General features: G+C 51.7%; 1 protein-coding gene across 6 annotated transcripts in view; it reads left to right on the top strand.

Annotated features, from left to right (window-relative positions):
* The window catches only part of ARFGEF2 (ARF guanine nucleotide exchange factor 2), a 116,311-nt gene that overhangs the window by 20,786 nt on the left and 72,078 nt on the right, over window positions 1–23,447 (top strand). For 4 of the 6 annotated variants that reach the window (XR_016215797.1, XM_051844942.3, XM_051844941.3 and 1 more), the window contains exons 3-7: window positions 648–771; window positions 9,328–9,474; window positions 11,517–11,696; window positions 12,053–12,287; window positions 22,562–22,630. Coding sequence is in view for 4 of the 6 variants with exons in the window: in XM_051844942.3 (XP_051700902.2) it covers window positions 648–771; window positions 9,328–9,474; window positions 11,517–11,696; window positions 12,053–12,287; window positions 22,562–22,630 (755 nt within the window). In the remaining 2 variants the exon portion in view is untranslated. The remainder of the gene's footprint in view (window positions 1–647; window positions 772–9,327; window positions 9,475–11,516; window positions 11,697–12,052; window positions 12,288–22,561; window positions 22,631–23,447) is intronic. The other 2 variants (XR_016215798.1, XM_051844943.3) reach the window with 1 other exon arrangement.

The raw sequence follows: 23,447 nt of genomic DNA, 5'->3' as shown, positions 1-23,447 counted from the left end.
TTTGTTTTGGCTCATAGTTGTGGGGGTTCACAGTCTAAGATCTGGTGGCCTCATTGGTCTGGCCTCTGACAGAGGTGGTGGGAGGCAGAACGCGTGTGGGGTGAGGGTCGCATGGAGAGACAGGAGCACTCTCTCCTCATGTACCCAGCCCTTTCATGAGAGCTGCCTTCAAGGATGCACCCCAGGGACCTAAAGACCTGTCTCTGGGCCTGTCTCCCAAATGCCATAACCATGTCAATCTCTACCCTCCATCTTTCAACCATTAACTAAAACGTTAACTGTGAATGTGAGACTTTGGGGTTTAAATGTCTGTGTGTTTGGCTCTCCAGGAGCCAAATCCTGGGTCAAGGTGAAGTAGAAGGGGTTGTCCCATCTCACTTGAGAGCTGTGCCGTCAGGAAGGGGTCATGACGTTTTAGAACTGAAGCTGTGGCACGGCTGGCGCCAGCCTTCAGCCCACTGAGCAGGGAACTCTCTGTGTGGCGCCCTCACGGCTTTCTCCAGCTTGGAGCCGTCTGGCCGGGAGGTGCGGTTTGCCTGCTGTTTAATTAAATGGTTGCCATTGGGAAGGTGAGTTAGAGTCGGGTGTAGGAAAAGCAGCCTCTTTTTTTCCTTTCCCTCCCTCAGCCCTCTCCTGCTTTTTCCTAGGCTCGGCGCTGCTGCACCACCAAAGGCTAACTTCATTGAAGCTGACAAGTATTTCCTTCCGTTCGAGCTGGCTTGCCAGTCCAAGTCCCCCCGGGTGGTCAGCACATCCCTCGACTGCTTGCAGGTACTGCGTTCAAACTTGGCGTAAAGGATTCTGTCCCAGTCCCAGGTGGCCTTCACGCAGAGCCATGCTGGTGACTGCCTGGCACTCAGAATGCACGCGGCGGCCATGGTGAGAGGAGCAGTTCAGCCAGCCCTTGGCTTGGTCTCCTGAGGCAGGGCGGAGCAGGGGCTAAGCTCCTTACTGAAACAAGAATTTGTTTCCCTGGTAATATCTTACTCATTGATCCACATATACGTGTTTTTCTAAATGAAACTTTCAGCGTTAATTGGAGTATTTGGTTTACATGGGCACAAAAAGCATTTGCTTTGTCTTTTAGAGATTGATTTATTTGAAAGGGAGAGCATCAGAGGGACAGGGAGAGACAGAGAAAGATCCTCCGTCTACTGCTTCATTCACCAAGGGACTATAACAGCCAGGTCCGGGCCAGATCAAAGGCAGTCGCCTGCAACTCCACCCAGGGCTCCCACAATGGTGTCAGGGGCCCAAATACTGGGGCAATAGATTTTTAATTAATTAATCAAAATTAAACAAAAAAAGCCTAGAGACAGAGCTCCCATCTGCTGGTTCACTCCCCAAATGGCCACAACAGCCTGGGCTAGGCTGGGGCTGCAGCCAGGAGCTGGGAACATAATCTAGGTTTCCCACATGGGTGGCAGGCACCCGGTTACTTGAGCCATCATCACTGCCTCCAAGGATTTCCATGAGTAGGAAGCTGGAGTGAGGAACCAGAGCCAGGAATTGAACCCAGATTCCCTGATGTGGGACATAGGCACCCTAATTGCTAGGCTGAATGCCTGCTCTTATGACTTGGGTCTCTTCATTCCTGGTCCAATATTTTTTTTCTCAAGACCTATTCCTGACATTTCTGCCCTTCCCTTCCCTTCCCTTCCCCTCCCCTCCCCTCCCCTCCTCTCCCCTCCCCTCCCCTCCCCTCCCCTTCCCTTCCCTTCTTTCAAGATTTATTTATTTATTTGAAAGAGTTAGAGAGAGGAGAGGCAGAGAGAAAGAGAAGTCTTCCATCTGCTGGTTCACTCCCCAGTTGGTGGTAACGGCTGGAGCTGTGCTGATCTGGAGCCAGGAGCCAGGAGCTACTTCCAGTTCTCTCATGTGGGTGCAGGGGCCCAAGGACTTGGGCCATCCTCTACTGCTTTCCCAGGCCACAGCAGAGAGCTGTATCGGAATTGGAGCAGCCGGGACTCAAACCGGCACCCATATGGATGCCAGCACTGCAGGCGGCAACTTTACCCGCTACACCACGGCTCCGGTCCCGCTGAGATGTCTGATTACCTTAAAGGACCTTATTCTTGACCTCAGTGGGGAACTCATAACAGTGAGAAGAGTTCAGTAAATGTTAAAAATGTGTTGAAGAGAAGCACAGTTTGCCAGTGTTCTGCAGACCTGGCGTGGTGACTAGATTCTCCATGACAGCGCTTAGGGGGCTCTGCTGGAAACATGTCTGAACCCCTGTGGTCTTCAGAAGGAGCCTGGTGGCTGATGGGTGTGCCTGCCGAGGCACGCCTGTGAGGCGGCCGTCCCATCTAGCACTGACTCTCCCCTCTCTTCTTTGATACGTGTATCTGACAGTTGAGGAGTTTTTTCACAGGAGCAGCTCTTCTAATTGAAAACCCATTTTCTCATTCAAGATAATTCCCTGCAGATTGTCCCACGTGAAACATGCAGTGTGCCACGTTCTTGAATGCTAGGAGCAAATCCTCCTCTCCTGAAATAGTTGTCACTGTGAATGTCTTCCGAGGAAGTCTGGCCCAAGCTGAATTTGAGTTGTTTCCTCCCGTGTTGGGGTTGGTTTGGGAGCTGGGGCTGGGAACGCTGGCTGACTGTTAGCCTGGGGTGAACCCTGTCCGGGTGTTTCCTCCACGTAACAGAGAGCTGCTTGCTTTCCTCCTCATTTTAGAGTTGAGGGAACTAAGCATAGACACTGGTCCAAAGTCCCACCGCCAAGAAGCATTGAAACGGGGTGGGGCTCAAGGACTTTCTCACCCCACATCTATATTCTTACTCAGTTCTAAATAGAGTTTGATTGGGACACAGCTGTCTTAGTCTGCTTGCGCTGCTAATGTAGAATACTGTGGACTGGGGGCTTAAACAGCAGACATTTATTTCTCACTTCTGCAGGCTGGGGAGTCCAGGAACAGAGTCCTCTTTGTGGCTTACTGACGGCTGCATTCCGCTGTGTCCTCACTTACCAGAGAGAGTGAGCGAGCGAGCGAGCGAGCTCTGGTCTCCCTTTATGGGGCACTGATCCCATCCTGAGGACCCTGCCCTCATGACTTCATCTAGGCCTGATTGTCTCCCAGAGCCCTGATGTCATCACCTTGGGGCTAGAGCTTCAGCGTATGCATCCGGGGACACGTAGTCACCGAGTCTATGGCAGCAAATGGGCCGTTCACTTATGTGGTACCTGTGGCTGCTTCCTGCAGCCGCAGTGGAGTTGAGGAGTTGTGGTAGAGACCATGTCACTCCCAGCGCCCAAGTGTTAAGTCCCTGCTGTTATGGAAGGAAGTCAGTGGCCCCTGCTCTCAGCCGTGACCCGGCAGTTCAGGCCCCTTGCCTCACGAACCAGTCCTTAGCTGGAGCTGTGTGTGTGAGTGGGCTTCAGATGGAAACACTGGCGTCCTGCTTTTATGACAGCCTGCGGCGAGTCTTGGCTAATGGCCCAAGTTCTTATCTTTTTTAGAAGAAGTTCTGTGGAATTTAATAGGCACTCCAGGACTTCTTCATTGAGCATACAAAATACAAAGTATGTCCTTACGACATTAGGAAGTGATTCGGTGCTCCCTGGACTGTTGGAAAAGCTGCCCCTTGGTTGCTGCCCGGCTAAGCCTGATGGACTGGCTTTCCCAGAGCTGGTGAGGAAGCTTCTGTCTTGGAAATAGAGGGCCCGCATCTAGGGATAGAGCCCAGTTTTGCAAGAATTGAAGCCAGCCGCAGACTGTGATGGTGCTCTGTCATTGCTTGAGCTTGGGGAAGAGATGCGGGCACAGTGCTTCAGTGGGGCTTGGTTTGCCCTGAACACCGTTGGCTCCGCTTCCTTTTCCCCACTGAGAGAAGCTGCAGCTCCCCTTGATCAGGGGAGCACAGGGCTGGCTCTGGCGTGAGGGTTCACATCTCCTTCTCTGAGCTAATAAGTGGTTTTCTTTTCTTTGTTTTTTTTTTTTTTCTTAACGATTTAGTTAATTGAACGGTAGAGTGACAGAGAGAAAGGGAGAGAAAGATCTTCCATCTGCTGATTCACTCCCCAAATGGACACAACAACCAAGGCTGGGCCAGGCCAGAGCCTGGAGCCTGGAGCTCCATCTGGGTCTCCCACGTGAGTGGCAGGGGCCCAAGCACTTGGGACATCCTCCACCGCCTTCCCAGCTAACGCTGCTTGCATTAGCAGAGAGCTAGATTGGAAGTGGAGCAGCCAGGATTCAAACCAGTGCTCCAATATGGGAAGCCGGCATTGCAGGCTGTGGCTTTACCCACTGTGTCACAACACTGGCTCCTAGTGAGTGGTTTTCAGATTTTTCAACACAGAATCAGTGATTTTAAAAAATTTCTTTGAGTATATCCTCCCAATATATTAATAATTTTCATTTAAAATTATATATATGTACCAGTGTTATTAAAGTACATACATTATAAAACACAAAAATAGAACTTTAAAAGAGCAAGATAGAAGATAGAAGTAACTCCAGTGTGTTCTTCCTGCTTCCCAGTGAAGGCTGGGGGAAGCCATTTGTCTGACCAGCCCTGTCCATACCACAGGCATCCACTGTAGTTATTACTAGGAAACTGGATTTTTAGCACACATTTAAAAGTTAATTTGTAATTATATGAGTTGTACATGACTGTGAGGGTTTTTTTGGTTTATCTGAAAGGCAGAGTTAAAAGAGAGAGAGATCGTCCATCTGTTGGTTCGTTCCCCAAATGGCCACAACGGCCGGGGCTGGGCCAGCGAAGCCAGGAGCCAGAAACTCCATCTGGGTCTCCCACGTGGGTGACTGGGGCCCAAATACTTGGGCTATCTTCTGTTGATGCCCCAGGTGCATTAGCAGGAAGCTGGTTTGAAAACGGGGCAGCTGGTACCTGAACCAGCTCTCATCGAGATGCCCGCGTCACGAGCTGTGGCTTAATCTGCGGTGCTGTAATGACAGGCCCTGGTAAAACTTTCTTTTTAGAGATTTATTTATTTATTTGAAAAGCAGAGCTACAGAGAGAAAGAGTTCTTCCATCTGCTGGCTCACTCCCCAAGTGGCCGCAGTGGCCAGAGCTAGGCCAACCCAAAGCCAGGAGCCCGGAGCTGCTTCCGGTCTCCCATGTGAGTGCAGGGGCCCATGCTTGGGCCCTCTTCTGCTGCTTTTCCCAGGTACATTAGCAGGGAGTTGGATTGGAAGTGGAGCAGCTGGGCCTTGAACCGGCGCCCATACAGGATGCCGGCGCTGCAGGCGGTAGCTTTACCTGCTGTCACAGCACTGGCCCCGTTAAAATGTTTTTAAAACTGCAAAGAACTACTTGAGCTACTGGCCCCAGACCCAGTCGCTGGTTTAGGTGTGTAATTTTATCTTTTCCCTTTTTAAAGACATAGTATCTCTGTGCAGCTTCCTTCTGACATTCAGCAGTGTTTCTAAGGTCGGCTGGATTGCCACGTGCAGACCCGGTACGTCCCTCTTGACTGGTGCGCCCTGGTCTACGTGACGGTGTCTTTTCCCTAGCCCTCTGAGAGGCACGTACACACGGAGTGCAGTGAGCAGGGCTGTACAACAGAGCTAGGAAGGCCTGTTGGAGTGCTGTGTTTCCTCATCTTCCTCTCCGTGCCAGAACACTCCTGCGTAATCCCCTGGGGTCACGCGTTAGTGGGCCAGCTGCCCACAGGCTCTGCCCTGTCCCCCACCCTCTCATTGCATCAGCAAAAAGACAGGCGGGAACGGGAAGCTGTGGGAGATGGGGATTGGAAGAGAGCCTGCAAACCTTACAAGTCCCTCAAGGATCCCTTAGGGGTTTCTGGCTTTATTGTGGCCTCCCACTCCCCACTCCTACCCCCACCCCCCACCCTGAGAAGAGAAACTATGAGAAGCAGAATCGTGTCCATGTCACTTGCCATTTTATCGCCAGCACCCAGGACGGTGCCTGGCACAGGGAAGGGTGAGCAAGCAGAGCCAGGAAGCCCCCCAGGGCACGGAGCTCTGCTGTCTTCCTGGCCCCCTCACCTCGGGTGGGAGGGAGATAGCCTGGGAGCCTGCTGCTCACGGAGCGGGTGTGCCCTTCATGGGCCCTGCAGAGGAGCCGTCCTTTCTCATGCTTCACTTAAACTCCCAGCTGTTCGTCTCTGTCTTGGCCTTGTAGCTTCAATGTTGGAGCTTGCTTTTATTTTTCTTATGTTGTTTGTTTGAAAGGCAGAGAGACAGAGTGCTCCCCTCCTCTGGTTCACCCCCAAAATGTCCCAGCCACTAGAACTGGGCTGGGCCAAAGTCAGGAGCTGGAAACTTCTCCGGGTCTCCCATGGGGGTGATAGGGACCCAGTTACTGCCACCTTCCAGCATCTGCATTGGCAGCAAGCTGGGGTCAGGGGCCGGAAATGGGCTTTGAGGCCAGGCGCTCTGATGTGGGAGGCCCGCACCTCGCGCACAGTCTTAGTGCCCCCAGGAGCTTGCTTTCAGCATTCACGTCTTAGAAGTTGGTTGAGCGTCCCTTGTAACCCAGCCTGAGTCCGTCAGGAGTGAGGGGAAGCAAGCAGCCGGGCTGCCTCTCTGAGAGCTGCATCCGCAGCAGCTGGGGGAGGGGTGGGGGAGGCACCTGGACTTGCTCCCCGTCTGGAGGTCCCCGGAGCTGGACGTGAGCTGCACGGTGTGCACACCTCGCTTCTGCTCTCAAGCGCTTGGTCAGCAGTATCATGTTTCTGCTCTCAGCCTCTCTGTCTTGATCTGTTTTTCTTTCTGCTTACTGAATGGCTGTGCTTTTGTAGCTAAGGATGGGGAAGAGTGTTGAGAAACTGCAGTGCCGGGCCTCTGCGGGGTGGCCGGTCGTCTTCCCACCGCAGCAGGAAGCCTCAGGAGCTCCGGTGTGCTGCTTACAGGCAGAGGCGAGAACGTCGCAGTCCGAGCTTCCCGAGATAGAGCACTGCCTGGCGCTTTGCTGGTGCTTGCCAGCCCGCCTGAAGCAGAGTGCCTTAAGCTCACGTGGCTTTCGGGCTGCCATCCACATGGCCCGGAGAGCCGGGAGCCAAACCCTGACTCCTGGGCTCTGCTGCTGGCGCTCTGCTTCAGCGGGTCTGGGTGGTGGTGCAGGAGTCTGTAATTGTGATGAACTCTCAGGTACTTCTGGAGCTGAGCTGCGCTTGGAAAACATCTTGACCTTTGAGGCTCCTTCCGCTCTCCTTTCTCCACGCTGAAATCCAGGTCGCAGGTGAGGTGGTGCAAGCAGCCACCTGACAGGTCACGGCTAAGCAGCCCTCCAGCCATGTGGGTGACGCAGTTTGAAACAGGGGTATGGAATGCAGTTATTATTTTTGGAATAGAAAATATACTGATATGACTCAACACTGAAAAAGAATGGAAAAAAAAAAAAAAAGAAAAAGAATGAAGGGGCCAGTGCTATGGCATAGTGGGTAAAGCTGCTGCCTGCAGTGCCAGCATCCCATATGGGTGTGGGCACTGGTTCAAGACCTGGCTGCTTCTCTTCCAGTCCAGCTCTGCTACGGCCTGGGAAAGCAGTGGAGGATGGCCCAAGTCCTTGGTACCCTACACCCATGAGGGAGGCCTGAAAGAAGCTGGCTTCTGGCTTCAGATTGGCCCAGCTCCAGCCATTGCAGCCATCTGGGGAGTGGACCAGAGGATGGAAGACCTCTCTCTCCCTGCCTCTGCCTCTGCCTCTGCCTCTCTATAGCTCTGCCTTTCAAATAAATAAATATTTAAGAAAGAAAGAATGAAGGATGTGTATTGGCCCAGTGGTTAAGATGCTGATTGAGACCCCAGCATCCCATGTCGCAGTGCCTGGGTTCAGTTCCTGGGTCCAGCTGTCAATTTCAGCTTCTTGACTGACACACACCCTAGGAGGCAGCACGTGATCCTCGGGTGATGGGGTCTCCCGTGTGGGAGACCTGGATTGAGTTCCAGCTCCTGGTTTCAGCCAGATTCAGTCTTGACCTTTACTGGCATTTGGGGAGTGAACCAACAGATGGGAACATATCCCCCCCCCCCCCCCCCCCGAACAAATTTTTTTTTTTAAAGTTTTTAAAACAGAATGAAGGCCGGCACCGCGGCTCACTAGGCTAATCCTCCGCCTTGCGGTGCCAGCACACCGGGTTCTAGTCCTGGTTGGGGCGCCGGATTCTGTCCCGGCTGCCCCTCTTCCAGGCCAGCTCTCTGCTATGGCCAGGAGGTGCAGTGGGGGATGGCCCAAGTGCTTGGGCCCTGCACCCCATGGGAGACTAGGATAAGTACCTGGCTCCTGCCAACGGATCAGCGCGGTACGCCAGCTGCAGCGTGCAGGCCGCAGCGGCCATTGGAGGGTGAACCAACGGCAAAGGAAGACCTTTCTCTCTGTCTCTCTCTCTCACTGTCCACTCTGCCTGTCAAAAAAAAAAAAAAACAAAAAAACAAAAAAACAAAAAAAACACAACAGAATGAAGACATGAACTTGCCATAAAGTTCCTGCCCACGCTGCTCAGTTCTCTCCTCGAGTAAAGCATGTTGTCATTAGTTTAAGTATTTGAATATTTACATTTAAAAAGTATACTTATGATATTTTCAAATTAGCATACATGTATTTTACTTTTAAAATTTACTTGAGAGGTGCGCAGTGTTTTTACCCACTCTGCTCCCGGGTACCGTTGCAGAACGGCCAGGACTGGCCACGCCAGAGTCCGAAGCTGGGACCTCAGTCCAGGTCTCTTGTGTGGGTTGGTGGCAGGAGCCCACTCAGCTGAGCTGTCACCATTGTGTCCCAGGGTGTGCACTAGCAAGAAGCTAGAGTTAGGAATTGGAGCCAGGGTTTGAACCTAGGTACTGTGGTGTGGGATGTGGACATGTAACCTGGGTCTTAATCGCTGGGCTCACTACTTGCCCAGTTCACCAGTACCTTAAGTAGATTCCATGATTTGTACAATAGTGACACTTGTGCAGCCATCGCTACAATCTAATTTTAGAGTAGTTTGTAATCACCGTGGAATGAAGCACTGAACACATTTCTGGTCACCATCCTTGTCCCTCTAACTACCTCCCCCTGGGCTCTGGACAATCCCTGGTCACTTTCTGTCTGGCATGGATGGTTTTTAATCCCTCATGCTTTTGCACAAACCATTGTCTACTGGCAGTGTTCTGGACCCTGCTTTTTTTTTATCAGACATTGCATTAGCATCACAGGGAGCTTTTGCCATCAGGAGACCGGACGGAAGGCGCTCCCACGGGCTGGCTGTGCCTGCCTGGCTCCCGAGAGCAGGGGCAGCTGTAGGAGCAGGAAGTTAAAGGCTGTGCTAACTGCCTTTCTGTTGCTTCTGTGGGCGGCCTCCACCCTGGCCAGGCAGAAACATCTCATCTGTGTTCTCTCTGTGTCTAGAAACTCATCGCATATGGGCACATCACCGGCAATGCCCCCGACAGCGGAGCCCCAGGGAAGCGGCTGATCGACAGGATCGTTGAAACCATTTGCAATTGTTTCCAGGGCCCTCAGACTGACGAAGGGGTTCAGTTACAAATAATTAAGGTATTTCTGCTTGTTCCCTTGGTCTGGCTTTTAAATTAGAAAGTCGGCCCCCTTTGGGAATGTAGAGTTCTGATTTACCATGTGTGCGTGTCCCAGGTGGCGCTGGGCTGGGACAGGACAAGTGAAGCCTCACTTAGATCTTTGGTTAAGTGTCAGAATTTATTAGTGTAGACGGAGACAAGAAGAATAGAACCAGGTGTGTTTTCAGAGTCAACAGTTCCACTAATAACAATGTCAATTGCCTGTGAATTAAATGGACTTGAAACCCTCTGGTTTCCCCCCTTGGAATTCTGGGTTCCCGGCCTGTCACTCACCAGGAGGTCTTCATGGATGCCCCCCATTCCACTTCCTTGTGCCCTGTTGCTGCAGGAATGGCTTGGCAAAGGATGGGACCATCTGCTTGTCAGCAGCAACAGGATGGGTGTGGCCTTGTTCTGAATATGTTAGCTCTATGAGGGATGACTCCATGTGTTAGCTGCACCTGTCTTTTTCCTTTGTTAAAATTTTTTATATTTTTTTATTTGAGAGAGAGAAATAAGCACAGAGAGATCTCATCTATTAGTTTCACCCCCCAAATGCCTTCAACAGAGGGGCCCGAGTCAGGAGTCAGGGAGCTCAGTCCAGGTCCCCCACGTGGGTGGCAGGGACCCAAGTACTTGAGCTGTCACCTGTGTCTCCCAGGGTGTGCATTAGCAGGAAGCTGCAGTCAGGAGCCAGACCTGAGGACCAGATTCAGAGGTTTTGATGTGTGTCAGCAGCTGCTGTTGTTACTTTGTTGCTGTTGTTGGGGGATGGTATTTATTTTTTAATTTTTCATGTCCTTGACAGGCAAAGTGATAGTGAAATAGAAAACAAGTGCACTCGTTAGAACTGGTCCACTTGCCCAGTGCACAGAAGGCCAATCGCGGGATGGTGGAAGAAAGCAGGCGTTTATTGCCATGCGCAGAGCAAGGAGCTGGGCAGCTGTTGCCTAATTCCCGGGCTCCCTGGGAGGTGGGGTGAAGCTTAGAGGCTGGAATTGGGATGAGAGGCCAGGTTCTTTTTTCTTTTTCTTTTTTTTTTTTAAGGAATTTTCATGGTGAACAGTGGGTTTTTGTCAGTCTGGGGTTTACATGAAGAGGGTTGGTACCTTCTGCCTGGACCTAGAATTTCCCCCGAGAAGAAAGCCCTGGAGACACCAGGTGTGGAAGCAAATAACCTCAGGGTCCAGGGACTGGGACCTGGTAGGGCCCATGTGCACTCCCTCAGTTTAGTGAGTTAGTCAAGTGGTTGATTTGCTATCAAAAAAGCAGAGCAAGGACATTTCCAGCTCAGGGAGGGAGGCTGGGAGACTGGGCCTGATGACGTTTAGTATCTATGTTCAAGGCACTATACGGGGCTCAGTTTCCAGAGAGAGAGAGTTCTCCCATCCACTGGTTCATCTGGGCTGGGTCAAACTGAAGCTAGGAGCCACAGACTCCCTCTGGGTCTCTCGCGTAGCGGCAGGGGCCCAAGCCCTGGAACCATCGTCTGCTGTGGGATGCGAAGCTCTAACTGGCGTTCCTGCAGGGGATTCAGGCGCGGCAGGTGGTGGCCACAAGTCCTGACCCATGGCTGCCGACTCCTTAACCAGGAGCCCAAATGCCTGCCACAGCTGCGCCTTTCCTAAGCGCTCCCGAAGCCCCGCCAGGGCACTGGAAGGAGCAGCCGTAGCATGTGCGTTCTCTGGTCGCTGTGGAAGCGATCGAGCTGCAGCCCGCTCCCTCCTGAGAGAAGCGTTCTTTCGTTGTAGGGTTTTCAGTAGTGTTAATATTTGGAAGCTTGGCTTTTTACAAAACGAGCCAGCGGGAAGCCTAATTCAACATCACTTACTTCAAATGATTTGGGTTTTGTGGAGTTTAGTAATTGTTTTTAAACACGGAGCGATAGGAAGTTGGCTGTTGGGACCAGTCCTCCAGTTTGGTTTGCAGGACAAAACCAAACCCCCCAGGAGAGTCTGGCTAGGGGAGGGGCGGAGGGAGGAGGGTGTTTATGGAGGTGAAGGTTTCTGGTTTCTGTTTTAGGCCCTTCTGACGGCAGTGACTTCCCCACACATCGAAATTCATGAGGGCACCATTCTGCAAACGGTGCGGACGTGCTACAATATCTATCTGGCCAGCAAAAATCTCATCAATCAAACCACCGCCAAGGCCACCCTTACCCAGATGCTGAACGTCATCTTCACCCGCATGGAAAACCAAGTGGTGAGTGGCGGCACTTCCGGCCGCCGGGGTCAGGACGCCGTCTCGGCCCTGAGCTCTGTGATGTGTGGCCCTGGTGCCCTGAGAAGATTTGCTAGCACTTCCGAGTTAACCCTTCTGCCTGCGCATTCTCGGTGCTGTGCTTTGTTCTTACTTTAAAAGCAGAGGCAGCATCAGGCATGTGTTTTAAGCATTTGTGTTTGGAATTTTCTTTGAGTTTCTCAAAGAAATTGCCTTCCTTTTTAAAATTTTATCCTTTGGTTGGAATTTTTTTAAACAATAGGCTGGCATGTTTTTTTTTTTTCTTTGCCAAAGTGCTGGGACTATTTAGGTTGAATCCCTTCCTTGTTGCCTTTTAGTTGCAGGAGGCTAGAGAATTGGAAAAACCGATCCAGTCGAAACCCCAGTCCCCCGTGATCCAGGCTGCAGCAGGGTCCCCAAAGTTCAGTCGTTGGAAGCAGAATCAGGCACAAAGCAAACCAACTACTCCTGAAAGAGCAGACTTAACCAACGGTGAACACGCCAGGGGCGGTCCTGGGAGAGTGAGCTCGGAAAACGGAGACGCACCCAGAGACAGAGGCTTGTCACTCTCAGGTACTGGAGTCCGCGGTGAGAGCCACTGGGCCTATGGCTTGGGGACAAGTGAAGGAGGTGTCTGGTAACGTCTCAGGGAGGCCCGGGGGTGCTTGGCTGCTCCTGGGCTTTCCCCTTGTCCTCCCTTCTGCTTTTCTTACGGAGCACCAGCAGCAAGGCACGGCATCTGCTGTCCTGGGCTCTGCCCTGGGCGTCCACTAAGTGGTGCCTGGCGTGTATCTAGCCCTGTAATCTGTGGCGTGTAATCTGTGCCCTCAGGTTGGCCTCAGTGTCAGGGGCTCAGCTTGGGGCACTCGCTTTGGTCATCGGCCACACAGTGTCAGTCTTACCTGTGCACAGGAGGACGGGGTCTCGTCTATCAATTTTTTGTCCAGTACCTGACAGCTGGGAGCCACTCAGACATCTGTGGGGGAATCAGAAGGTGGGTGGGTAGGTAGACAGATGGCAGACAGATGGTTTTGTTTTCTTCTTCTGGTGACCAAGTATATCACTATTTTTAAAGCAAAGAATGTCCCACACCCGATTATAGTTTTGAAGTACAAAGAAATTGTCTGAGATCGTGGGTGCTTTCATGACAGTGAGATTATTTCTGAATGTTTGCCCCTCTTCCTGAGCAATCTGTATAAACCAGATCTTAAATTCTTATTTTTCTGGAATTTGCACTTCCCGAGGTTCAATAATTAATTTAATTCTTTTAAAAAAAATAGGTTTATTTATTTATTTAAAGGCAGAGTCAGAGGGCCAGATTGTAAGGGTGATAGGTAACCCTTCACTCACGCTGGTTGTCCGAGCTGCCATCATGGTTGTCCTCGTCGCTGCCTCGCTCACGTTCCTGCCGGCGACTCCTGTTCAGAGTCAGTTCTGTGTGCGAGTGCACGCATCGGAGCAGCTTTTGCCCTGTTTGGCGTGCCTTGGAACAGACCGAGTGTAGTTAGAGGGAATGCTGTCTATATCTGTTTACTCCAGGACAGGACATAGAGAAAGCTGCCACCCAGGGACGCGTGTGTCTCTGAGCGGGCACAGGTGGCCCTGTGCTCACTCACCTGAATCACATGTGCCTTGGCGAGAGCAAGAGAGGCAATGTGCTCACCCCACCAAGACGTGCCTGTGTCACAGGTGCAGGCGTTGTGGCCATGTGCTTGGTCCCATGAGAGTCGGGGCAAGTGGGTGGCGTGTCCTTGCTCCTGCTGGCTGCGTCCTCAGGAGGGTGTGCAGAAACTGCTGACCTGCTTGCTCATCTGCCCTCATCTTTGCCTGCGTGACTCCAGGGCAAGGACCAGGTTTTCACTGCAACCCTTATCAAGCTGTGGGCACCAATAAACATTAATATTTAAGCACACGGTAGTGGGCAAAGCTGTGCAGTTAGGAAAGCAAGTCTCTCTGAACTGCACGTAAGCGCTTCTGTTCTAGCCCATTTCCTGTACAGCAGCCAAAGTGATCTCTTAAAAGCATGAATTATGTCATGCTCCTCCCCTGCTCAAACCACTCTGGTGTTTCCCCATTCTGCCCCATTCAGAGTGAAACCCATAGCTTTCGAGACTCCTTTTTAAAGATTTATTTATTTGAGAGGCTGAGTTACAGAAAGAAAGGGAGAGACACAGAGAAAAGTCTTCCATGCACTGGTTCATCCCCCAAGTGGCCACAATGGCCTGAGCTGGGCCAATCTGAAGCCAGGAGCCAGGAGCTTCTTCCGGGTCTCCCAACAGGGTGCAGGGACCCAAGCACTTGGGCCATGCTCCTCTGCTTTGCCAGGCCATTAGTAGGGAGCTGCGTTGTATGTGAAGCAGCTGGGACTCAAACCGGTGCTCATATTGGGATGCCAGCGTTGCAGGCGGTGGCTTAACCTGCTGCACCACGATGCCGGCCCCACCTGTCGGTTATCAGTGCCCAGAATTACACAGGTAGTTTTGGTCCTGGTCTGAGCCCTGGGTTTTCCGGTTCATCCTGTATTCCTAGCACCTGGAAGTGCATTTCCAGCAAGCAACACATTTTTTGAACAAATAGAGGGAAAAAACATGATCTCTAAGTATAGTTTTTTAGAAGCACTGTAACTTGAAGTTCCACACTAATAAAAGAATGATTTATAGTTGGTATATTGCTGTGAATTTTATTTCCAACACTTGATGCACCTCTGGAGGCTTATCCCTGACCATGCAAGAATCAAACTGCAAACCTGCCAACAGTGACTCTGAACGGCATGCCATTCCCTTTAGAGAAGAGTGGGTGGGACAGTGTCTGGCCTGACGGTTGTGTCCCGTGTGGGAGTGCCGGCGTCCCTGCCTGCCTCTGGCTCCCTGCTGTGGTGGGCCCAGGGAAGACAGTGGCGATGGCTTCAGTAGTTGGGGCCCTGCCACCAGGTGGAAGATGGCACTGAGTTCCTGGTTCTGGCTCCTGGCTTCGGCCTGGCCCTGCCCAGCTGTTGTGGGCATTTGGATAGTGAACCAGCAGACAGGAGCTCTCTGTCTCTCAGCCTCTCAAATATATAAATACAAAATAGATGGGGTGGTGCGGGCATCCCATGCGACTGCTGGTTCATTTCCTGGCTGCTCCACTTCCGATCCAGCTCTCTACTATGGCCTGGGAAAGCAGTAGAAGATGGCCCGGCCGGCGCCGCAGCTCACTTGGCTAATCCTCTGCCTGCGGTGCCGGCACACCAGGTTCTAGTCCCAGTTGGGGCGCCGGATTCTGTCCCGGTTGCCCCTCTTCCAGGCCAACTCTCTGCTGTGGCCCGGGAGTGCAGTGGAGGATGGCCCAAGTGCTTGGACCCTGCACCCGCATGGGAGACCAGGAGAAGCACCTGGCTCCTGCCTTCGGATCAGCGCGGTGCACCGGCCACGACGGCCATTGGGGGGTGAACCAACGGCAAAGGAAGACCTTTCTTTTTTTTTTTTTTTTTTTTTTTTGACAGGCAGAGTGGACAGTGAGAGAGAGAGAGACAGAGAGAGAAAGGTCTTCCTTTGCCGTTGGTTCACCCTCCAATGGCCGCCGCTGCAGCCGGCGCACCGCGCTGATCCGATGGCAGGAGCCAGGATCCAGGTGCTTTTCCTGGTCTCCCATGGGGTGCAGGGCCCAAGCACCTGGGCCATCCTCCACTGCACTCCCTGGCCATAGCAGAGAGCTGGCCTGGAAGAGGGGCAACCGGGACAGAATCCGGCGCCCTGACCAGGACTAGAACCCAGTGTGCCGGCGCCGCAAGGTGGAGGATTAGCCTATTGAGCCACGGCGCCGGCCCAAGAAGACCTTTCTCTCTGTCTCTCTCTCTCTCACTGTCCACTCTGCCTGTCCAAAAAAAAAAAAAAAAAAAAGGAAGATGGCCCAAGTGCTTGGGCCCCTGCACCTGTGAGGGAGACCTGAGGAAGCGCATGGCTCCTGGCTTCGGATTGGCCCAGCAGTGGCCATTGTGGCCATTTGGGGAGTGAACCAGTGGATGAAAGACCTTTCTTTCTGTCTCTCCCTCTCGGTCTGTAGTTCTGCCTCTCAAATAAATAACTAGAATCTTAAAAAAAAAAAGGCTGGCGCCACGGCTCACTAGGCTAATCCTCCGCCTGCGGCACCAGCACCCTGGGTTCTAGTCCTGGTTGGGGCACCGGATTCTGTCCCAGTGTCCCAGTTGCTCCTCTTCCAGTCCAGCTCTCTGCTGTGGCCCGGTATGGCCGTGGAGGATGGCCCAGGTCCTTGGGCCCTGCACCCGCGTGGGAGACCAGGAGGAAGGACCTGGCTCCTGGCTCTGGATCAGTGCAGTGCGCCAGCCGCAACGCACCAGCCATAGTGGCCACTTGGGGGGTGAACCAACGGAAAAAGGAAGACTTTTCTCTCTGTCTCTCTCTCACTGTCTAACTCTGCCTGTCCAAAAAATAAAATAAAATAAAATAAAATAAAATAAAATAAAATGACAAGGAGCCACCGAGGCTTGGCTGTAACGGAAGAATGTATCCTTCAGAAGAGAGAGCAGCCCCGGAAGCCAAAGAGGAAGACAACCCAAGAGGCAGATGAGCGGTGCTGCCGGGGGCAGCCGTGCTCCAGCGCCTCTGTGCCCACACGTGCAGACTGCGTCCTGGAGAGAGCACCCTGTGGAGCCACCTGAGCTCACCAGACGCCCGCTGGGCCAGGTGCTCTGCTTGCTGACGCAGCACTTGACATCTGTTTTCCTGCTCAATTAAGTAGGCACCTCCCACAGCCTCCCTTGGCAGTTTGTCGGTGGAAAGGACTCAGGACAGACAGGAGGGGCGTTTCTCTCCCTAGCGGGTTTTTAATCCCGGTTTGATGAATTCACAGTCACTGAGTGAGTCTTATCAGCCTGAGAAGTAGATGGGCTCGCTCTTTGTGAGCTAAGGAGATGAGGTGTTTGAGCCTGAAGCATACTAGCTTGTGTCAACTTCGGGCACAGCCAGGCAGCCGTCGCTAGAGGACCCCACACGGTTAGCCCTTTGCACTCCCCTGGTCTCCCTGCTTCCTTATCTGTTTTTTGAAAAGCAGCTTTGCTGGGGTCTGGTTCCCTGCGCATGCTCCGCTGTCCCAGAGGTACAGTGCGCTGTGGCTGCACGCACGGGGTCAGCAGCACTCGCGTTTTGTCCCCCTCCAAACAAACTGCACCTCTGAGCAGTTACTTCCTCGTTTTCTTAAGAGTGACGTTTTGACTCCCAACGTTAGCCACTAGCATGTTTATGTGTATACAGGTAATATGGGGTATTGCCTGTGTTAATGGGTTTCTTAGCATAATTTTCCTTTTTGCATCTCATTCTTGAAAAGGAAACAACCCAATCCTTTAAGTTCTGTAAAACAGAATTTGTCTTCTCAGCCATTTCAGAACTTCTGACCACACAGCCTGCGTTCAGATCGTGACGAGATCTTTTAGCAGCTGTGTGATCTTAAGCAAAATGTTGGATGACGCTGAGTCTCAGTTTCCTTGTCTGTAAGAGAGGCACACAGCTAGTACTTACAGGCTTCTGAGAGTTACAGGACAGTGGCTGCTGCATAGGGCTGTATGTGTCCTTGTTTTTGTTTTTGTTTTAGGTTTATTTTATTTATTTGAAAGGCAGGGTTACAGAGAGATCTTCTATCTACTGGTTCATTCCCCAGATGGCTGCAATATCTGAGACTGGGCCAGGTCAAAGCTAACAGCCAAGAGCTTTTTCTGGGTCTCCCACATGGGCGGCAGGGGCCCAAGCACTTGGGCCATCCTCCGCTGCTTTTCCAGGCAGGATTGGAAGTAGAACAGCTGGGACTTGAACTGGTGCCCGTATGGGATTCCAGCACTACAGGTGGTGGCTTTACACGCTATACCACAATGCCAGCCCCGTGTTGTTATTATTTTAAAAGTTAATTTCAGCTTGAAAATGAGTTGGTTCTTTACAAAATAGGATATGTTTCAGATGATAATCCGATGTGAATGCGGTAGAACTATATGGTAGGCTGAAGTGAGCCTGGCTGTTTTCCATGTTAGCGACACCAAATCCTCTGCTTCAGGAGTTTGATTATTTTGTTAACAGAAAGAGGAAGGAGAAGTTTCAGATTGAGACTTGTTAAAAATAACAAAATGCACTCCTCCTCCTGACTTGCTCCTGACAGTCTGCCTCGCAGGGAGTAAGGCGCAGTGGCTTTTCAGCTCATTGGTTCTCAGTGTTTTGATTCGCTGTGTAATGGATTGCATTTGGGGATAGCCTAATGTGTTTCTTCTCGACAGGGCAATGTTTTCTTGTCAAAGAGCCGTGTCAGTTCATGGCTTATATGTGACTACAAAAAGCTTCGCTCTCTTGTTTTTCCCTTTAGCATTCTTGTGTGTGACTGAGTGCTTTGGGCTTTGGACACAAGTAAACCTTTTACTGGGAGACAAGCATGTCACACCTTTTTGTCACCACCACGTGTTTACATCCGCCCCCTCTGCTCCAGATCTCTCTTCCCTCACTGTTAGTCCCTGGCCCTGTAGTGTATAGTAGGATTAACTCACTTATCATCCCAGCCAGGGTATTAGCACCATGAAGATAAGGGTCTTTGTTTTAGACAGCCACGTGTTCCAAATCCTGGACAGTGCCAGACGCCCAGGCACTCAGTGTGTTGATTGGATTATGGGGGAGTGCTTCTCGCCCCTCATCTGCCCCATCTCCTGTGGTCCCTGCTCCACTGGACAGGCACCTGGGAAGCCTTGTCTCAGGCTCCTGTTTTTCCAAATTACTCTTAGTTGTGTGACTTCCGTCCCAGGGCCACCTTTGCTTGTGTTCCAGACAGGAAGGAGGAAGAGGGTGGGGTCCAAAGGAGTCCTGACAGCTCAGTCACTCCCTTTCCTAACGAGGCTTCTTCCTGGAAGCTGCAGCCATGCCAGGAGCTTACCTTATCCCTGATTAGCTGGAACTTGATCGTGTGACCCCTCTTTCTGCAAGGAGGGCTGGGAACTGTAGGCGCTGTACCTTCCAACAGGAAGTTAGTGACCCTCAAGCAGGGAGGAAAGCCCTGAGTTAGGTAACCGGGCAGCAGGGGCTTCTCTCTGGACCTGTTCTAGGTGACTGTCTTATGTTGCATGGAGACAGAATCCATGAAACTGGTTGGGTCTGGGGACCCTGCAGCAGGACCAGAGTTTTCTAAACGTGCTTGGCTGCGCCTTTCAAGTGTGTGCTGCGACCCGGCTGGCACTTGCACAGCTGCGTGGCACTCCGGCACAGCAGACGTGTCAGTGGTTCTGCAGCCTCTCCTGAGCCCTGCTCTGGCTGTAGTCTCAGGAGCAGCTGTCCAGGCTGTGGGCGGAGTCGGCTTCTGCCCCACTGGGATTTTTGGGGGCTGCAGCAGCTCCCTCCACAGGAGCCTTCCGTGAGAATCCAGGCTTTCTGGCCTGCCCCATCTCTTCCTGAGAATGTTTTGGTTGTGCACAGGTGCTGTTGTGGTTGCAGCCTGTGTCCTGAGAGCCTGTTAAGGAAAGTGAGGTGTACCTTGTGCTCCCTGCAGGAAACAGCGTCCTGATGCTGCGACGAGGGAAACCCCTGCTGAAGAAATTTTCTTATTCTCAGGATCAACAGAGAGTGGCAGTTTTGACTAACTGAAACTACTTTGTGTTGCTAGTTGGGAGATTTCATTATGGGCTTAGTAACCAGGGCCAGGCCATGACAGAAGTGAGCAGGCTTCTCTTAGGACCACCGCGCAGATGTCTTCACACAGGTGCGCACTGCACCACAGCCCCAGGAACCTCGGCCTGTAACGACTTACTCTTTCCAGGCACTGGCTTAAGTGTTTTCTCTGTGTGAGAGGACTTAAGAAAGCTATGGAAATGGAATATAAGCTTATTTGAGGGCCAGTGTTGTGGCATCATGGGTAAAGCTGCAGCCTACGATGCCAGCATCCCATTTGGGTACCGACTTTTCTCTCAGGTGCTCCACTTCCCATCCAGCTCCCTACTAATGGCCTGGGGAAAGTGACAGAGGATGGCCCAAGTGCTTGGGCCCCTGCCACCCACATGGGGAGCCTGGAAGAAGCTCTGGGATCCTGGCTCCTGGCTTCGGCCTGGTCCAGTCGCAGCCATAGCAGCCATCTGGGGAGAGAACCAGCAGATGCAAGTTCCATCTCCCTCTCCAACTGTGACTTCTGAAATAGTAGATAAATAATCTTAAAAAAAAAACAAAAAACAAAAAACAAAAAACAAAAAAAAACAAACTTGTTTTGTCGCAGAAATTTTTGCAAGAGATCTTTGAAAAGGTCATGGAAGATGTGCTATGATAAAACTGCACAGATTTCAAAACTTCGTTAAAATAAGCATCTTTGGATTTCATCTTTCCAGTTTTAAAGGACCCTTGCACAAGAGCCTCGTGTGCCAGTGAGGGGCCTGAGGGCTGGGGAGGCAGAATCGCTCGGATCCCACACCAGGCAGTGGAGGCAGAATCACTCAGATCCCACACCAGGCAGTGGAGGCAGGGCCTGGAGACTCGGCCAGCGTGCTGATGACTGTGATGAGTTCACTTCCACAGGGAATGTTTCACTCTGAATTTTTTTTTTTTTTTTTTTTTTTTTTTTAAATTTAGGGCTGTCGCTGAGGTGTAGAGAGTAAAGCCACCTCCTGCAGTGCCGGCATCCCATATGGGCACCGGTCAAATCCCCGCTTCTCCACTTCCGATCCAGCTCTCTGCTATGGCCTGGGAAAGCCTCAGAAGATGGCCCAAGTCCTTGGGCTCCTGCCCCCAATGTGGGAGACCCAGAAGAAGCTCCTGGCTCCTGGCTTCAGATAGGTGTAGTTCCAACCATTGTGGCCATCTGGGGAGTGAACCAGCAGATGGAAGACCGACCTCTCTCTCTCTCTCTCTCTCTCTGCCTCTGCTTTTCAAATAAAATAAAGAAATATTCTTTTTTTTAAAAAAAGATTTATTTAATTTGAAAGACAGTTATAGGGAGAGGTGGAGAAAGGAGAGGTCTTCCATTGTTGGTTTGCTTCCCAAATGGCCACAAAAGCTGAGCTGAGCTGATCTGAAGCCAGGAGCTTCTTCTGGGTCTCCCATGCGGATGTAGGGGCCCAAGGACTTGGGCCATCCTCCACTGCTTTCCTAGACACATTAACAGGGAGCTGGATCAGAAGTGGAGCAGCCAGGACTTGAATCAGTGCCCATATGGGATGCCGGCCTTACAGGCTGGGGCTATAACCTGTTATGCCACAATACCAGCCCCTGATTTCTCTCTCTCTTTCTTTCTTTCTTTCTTTCTTTCTTTCTTTCTTTCTTTCTTTCTTTCTTTCTTTCTTTTTTTTTTTTTTTTAAAGATTTATTTTTGTTTACTTGAAAAGCAGAGTAAGAGAGAGATTGATTTTTCATCTGCTGGCTCACTCCCCAAATGGCTGGAGCAGCCAGGACTGGGCCAGACCAAAGCCAGGAGTCCAGAGCTTCCTCCGGGTCTCCCATGTCTGTGCGGGAACCCCAAGCGCCTGGGCCATCTTCCACTGCTTTCCCAGGAGCATTAGCAGGGAGCTGGATGGCAAGTAGAGCAGCCTGATCTCGAACCAGCTCCCAAATGGGATGCTGACACTGCAGGCAGCGGCTTACCCTGCAGCCATAGTGGCGGCCCCCTAAATCACCCTTTTAGATGAAGAAACGCGCTTAGGAGACTGTGACGGTAGCTGAGGTGTTTTCCATTTTCCGTTCAAATCCGTTTGGCCTGTGAGAAAAGCACACGGCAGGGTGATCTCCGCATAGTTTGCTTAGCCCTCGAGATCATTGCACTGTGCTAAGTGCTCACTGGAGACAAAGAATCCTAGAGCCCCTCCAAGACATTGTAGACGAGCGCTGCAGGACTGTGGCTTTAATGTTCTATTTAAGGCAGAGTTACAGGGCTGTGTTGCTTTATTTAAGGTGATCACTGTGATGTTTCATAAGTAGTTTTGCATCCAAAAGCCTAGTCAAGAGCTGTTTATACTGTTTTCCAGAACTGGTGTTACTACTGTTACTTTTTTAAAAGGATGTATTTATTTATTTGAAACGCAGGGTTACATAGAAAGAAGGAGAGACAGAGAGCGAGCCTCCATCCTTTGGTTCACTCCTCAAATGGCCACAATGGCCAGATCTGGGCTGGACCAAAGCCAGGAGCTTCTTCAGGATTACCCACATGAGTGACAGGGGCCCAAGTACTTGGGCCATCCCTTCATTGCTTTCCCAGGCCATCAGCAGGGAGCTGAATTGGAAGTGGAGCAACTGGGATGCAAACCCATGTCCATACGGGATGCTGGTGTTACAGTCAATGGTTAACCTGCTGAACCACAAAGCCGGCCCCCCAGAACCAGTAGTCCTCCAAAAAATAATGATAAGTGCTAGACTTCTTCTACTTCAGCAGTTAGCGTTTTAGAGAGTAATCTCATTGAAAATTTAGCACATCCCCAAATATCCTACGAGACACCCTGGGCTGAGTTCTGGGCTCACCCTGTGGGGAGTGAGGCAGTAGAGAGCACATTGCTTACCGTGGCGCCGTGGCTCCCAGGGCGAAGGCGCTTGAGGAGGCGCCATCTTCTGTTGGTGCCAGAAACCACAGCAGGAGAAAGAATATCCTGCTCCTCCCCCCAAGTTACGAATCGCGGGGCGGCCCTGGGCCAAGCAACTTGGGGAGAAAGCGAGTACAAATCAGAGGGCTCTCGTGGGCCCCCAAGGGCCCTTGAAAGCAGGGCAGGCGCTGCCTGAGGTTTTGCAGATGGTGAGGGTGTCGTCCACTGGCCGCCCGGGAGCAGGACCCCAGGGAACACTGCTGTAATCTCCTGCTTCCTTTCCTTGTCTTCCCTGGAAACGCCCCGTGTGTCCGCTACCGGCCTGTGTGTTCAGGGACTGACAGCGGAGCCCAGGAGGTGGTGAAAGACATCTTAGAAGACGTGGTCGCCTCAGCTGTCAAAGGTAAGAGCTGAGGACAGCCCAGCTGCTCCTCCTGCCTCATTCCTCAGAGCGGTCTTCAGCCAAATACGTCCCCTCTTCACTGCCCAGCAAACTTGGGGAAACTGAGGCTGCTCAGTCTGCCCGTCTTTCTCGAGGAGTTCAAAAGGAACTTGTGTTTTCTTGTCATCTGGGTTGAGTTTTGGGGATCATGGTCTGGGTGGTCCAAAGGAACAGAGGGCCACTTGTATGCCCATCCAGATTTTTCCCGGGCCCTGAGGTCCAGTCCACAGCTGGTGAATTTTTTTTTTTTTTTAATTTGAGAGTTAGAGACAGAGGGAGAAACAGAGAGAAAGGTCTTCCATCTGCAAGTTCACTCCAAATGGCCGCAACAGCTGGAGCTGAGTTGATCTGAAGCCAGGAGTCAGCAGCTTCTTCCAGATCTCCCACGCGAGTACAGGGGCCCAAACACTTGGGCCATCTGCTACTGTTTTCCCAGGCCACAGTAGAGAGCTGGACTGGAAGAGGAGCAACCGGGACAGAATCTGGCACCCCAACCAGGACTAGAACACGGGGTGCCGGCGCCGCAGGCAGAGGATTAGCCTATTGAGCCGCGGCGCCAGCCTTGGGCCTTCTTTTACTGCTTTCCCAGGCCATAGCAGAGAGCTGGATCGGAAGTGGAGCAATCACTTGAACCGGCACCCATATGCGATGCCAACACCGCTACGCCACAGTGCCGGCCCCAAGAAATTAATTTTAAAACTGTGCCCCACTACAGATGTGTGCGCTAAAAAACTGAAACACATTTTATATTAACATTCTGAACCTTACTTACATTAGT

The sequence above is a fragment of the Oryctolagus cuniculus genome, chromosome 11, assembly GCF_051225735.1.
Source record: "Oryctolagus cuniculus isolate XC-2025 breed Fujian yellow rabbit chromosome 11, ASM5122573v1, whole genome shotgun sequence".
In the NCBI taxonomy this organism is placed as follows: domain Eukaryota; kingdom Metazoa; phylum Chordata; class Mammalia; order Lagomorpha; family Leporidae; genus Oryctolagus; species Oryctolagus cuniculus.
This window is presented reverse-complemented; position numbering and strand designations above follow the sequence as displayed.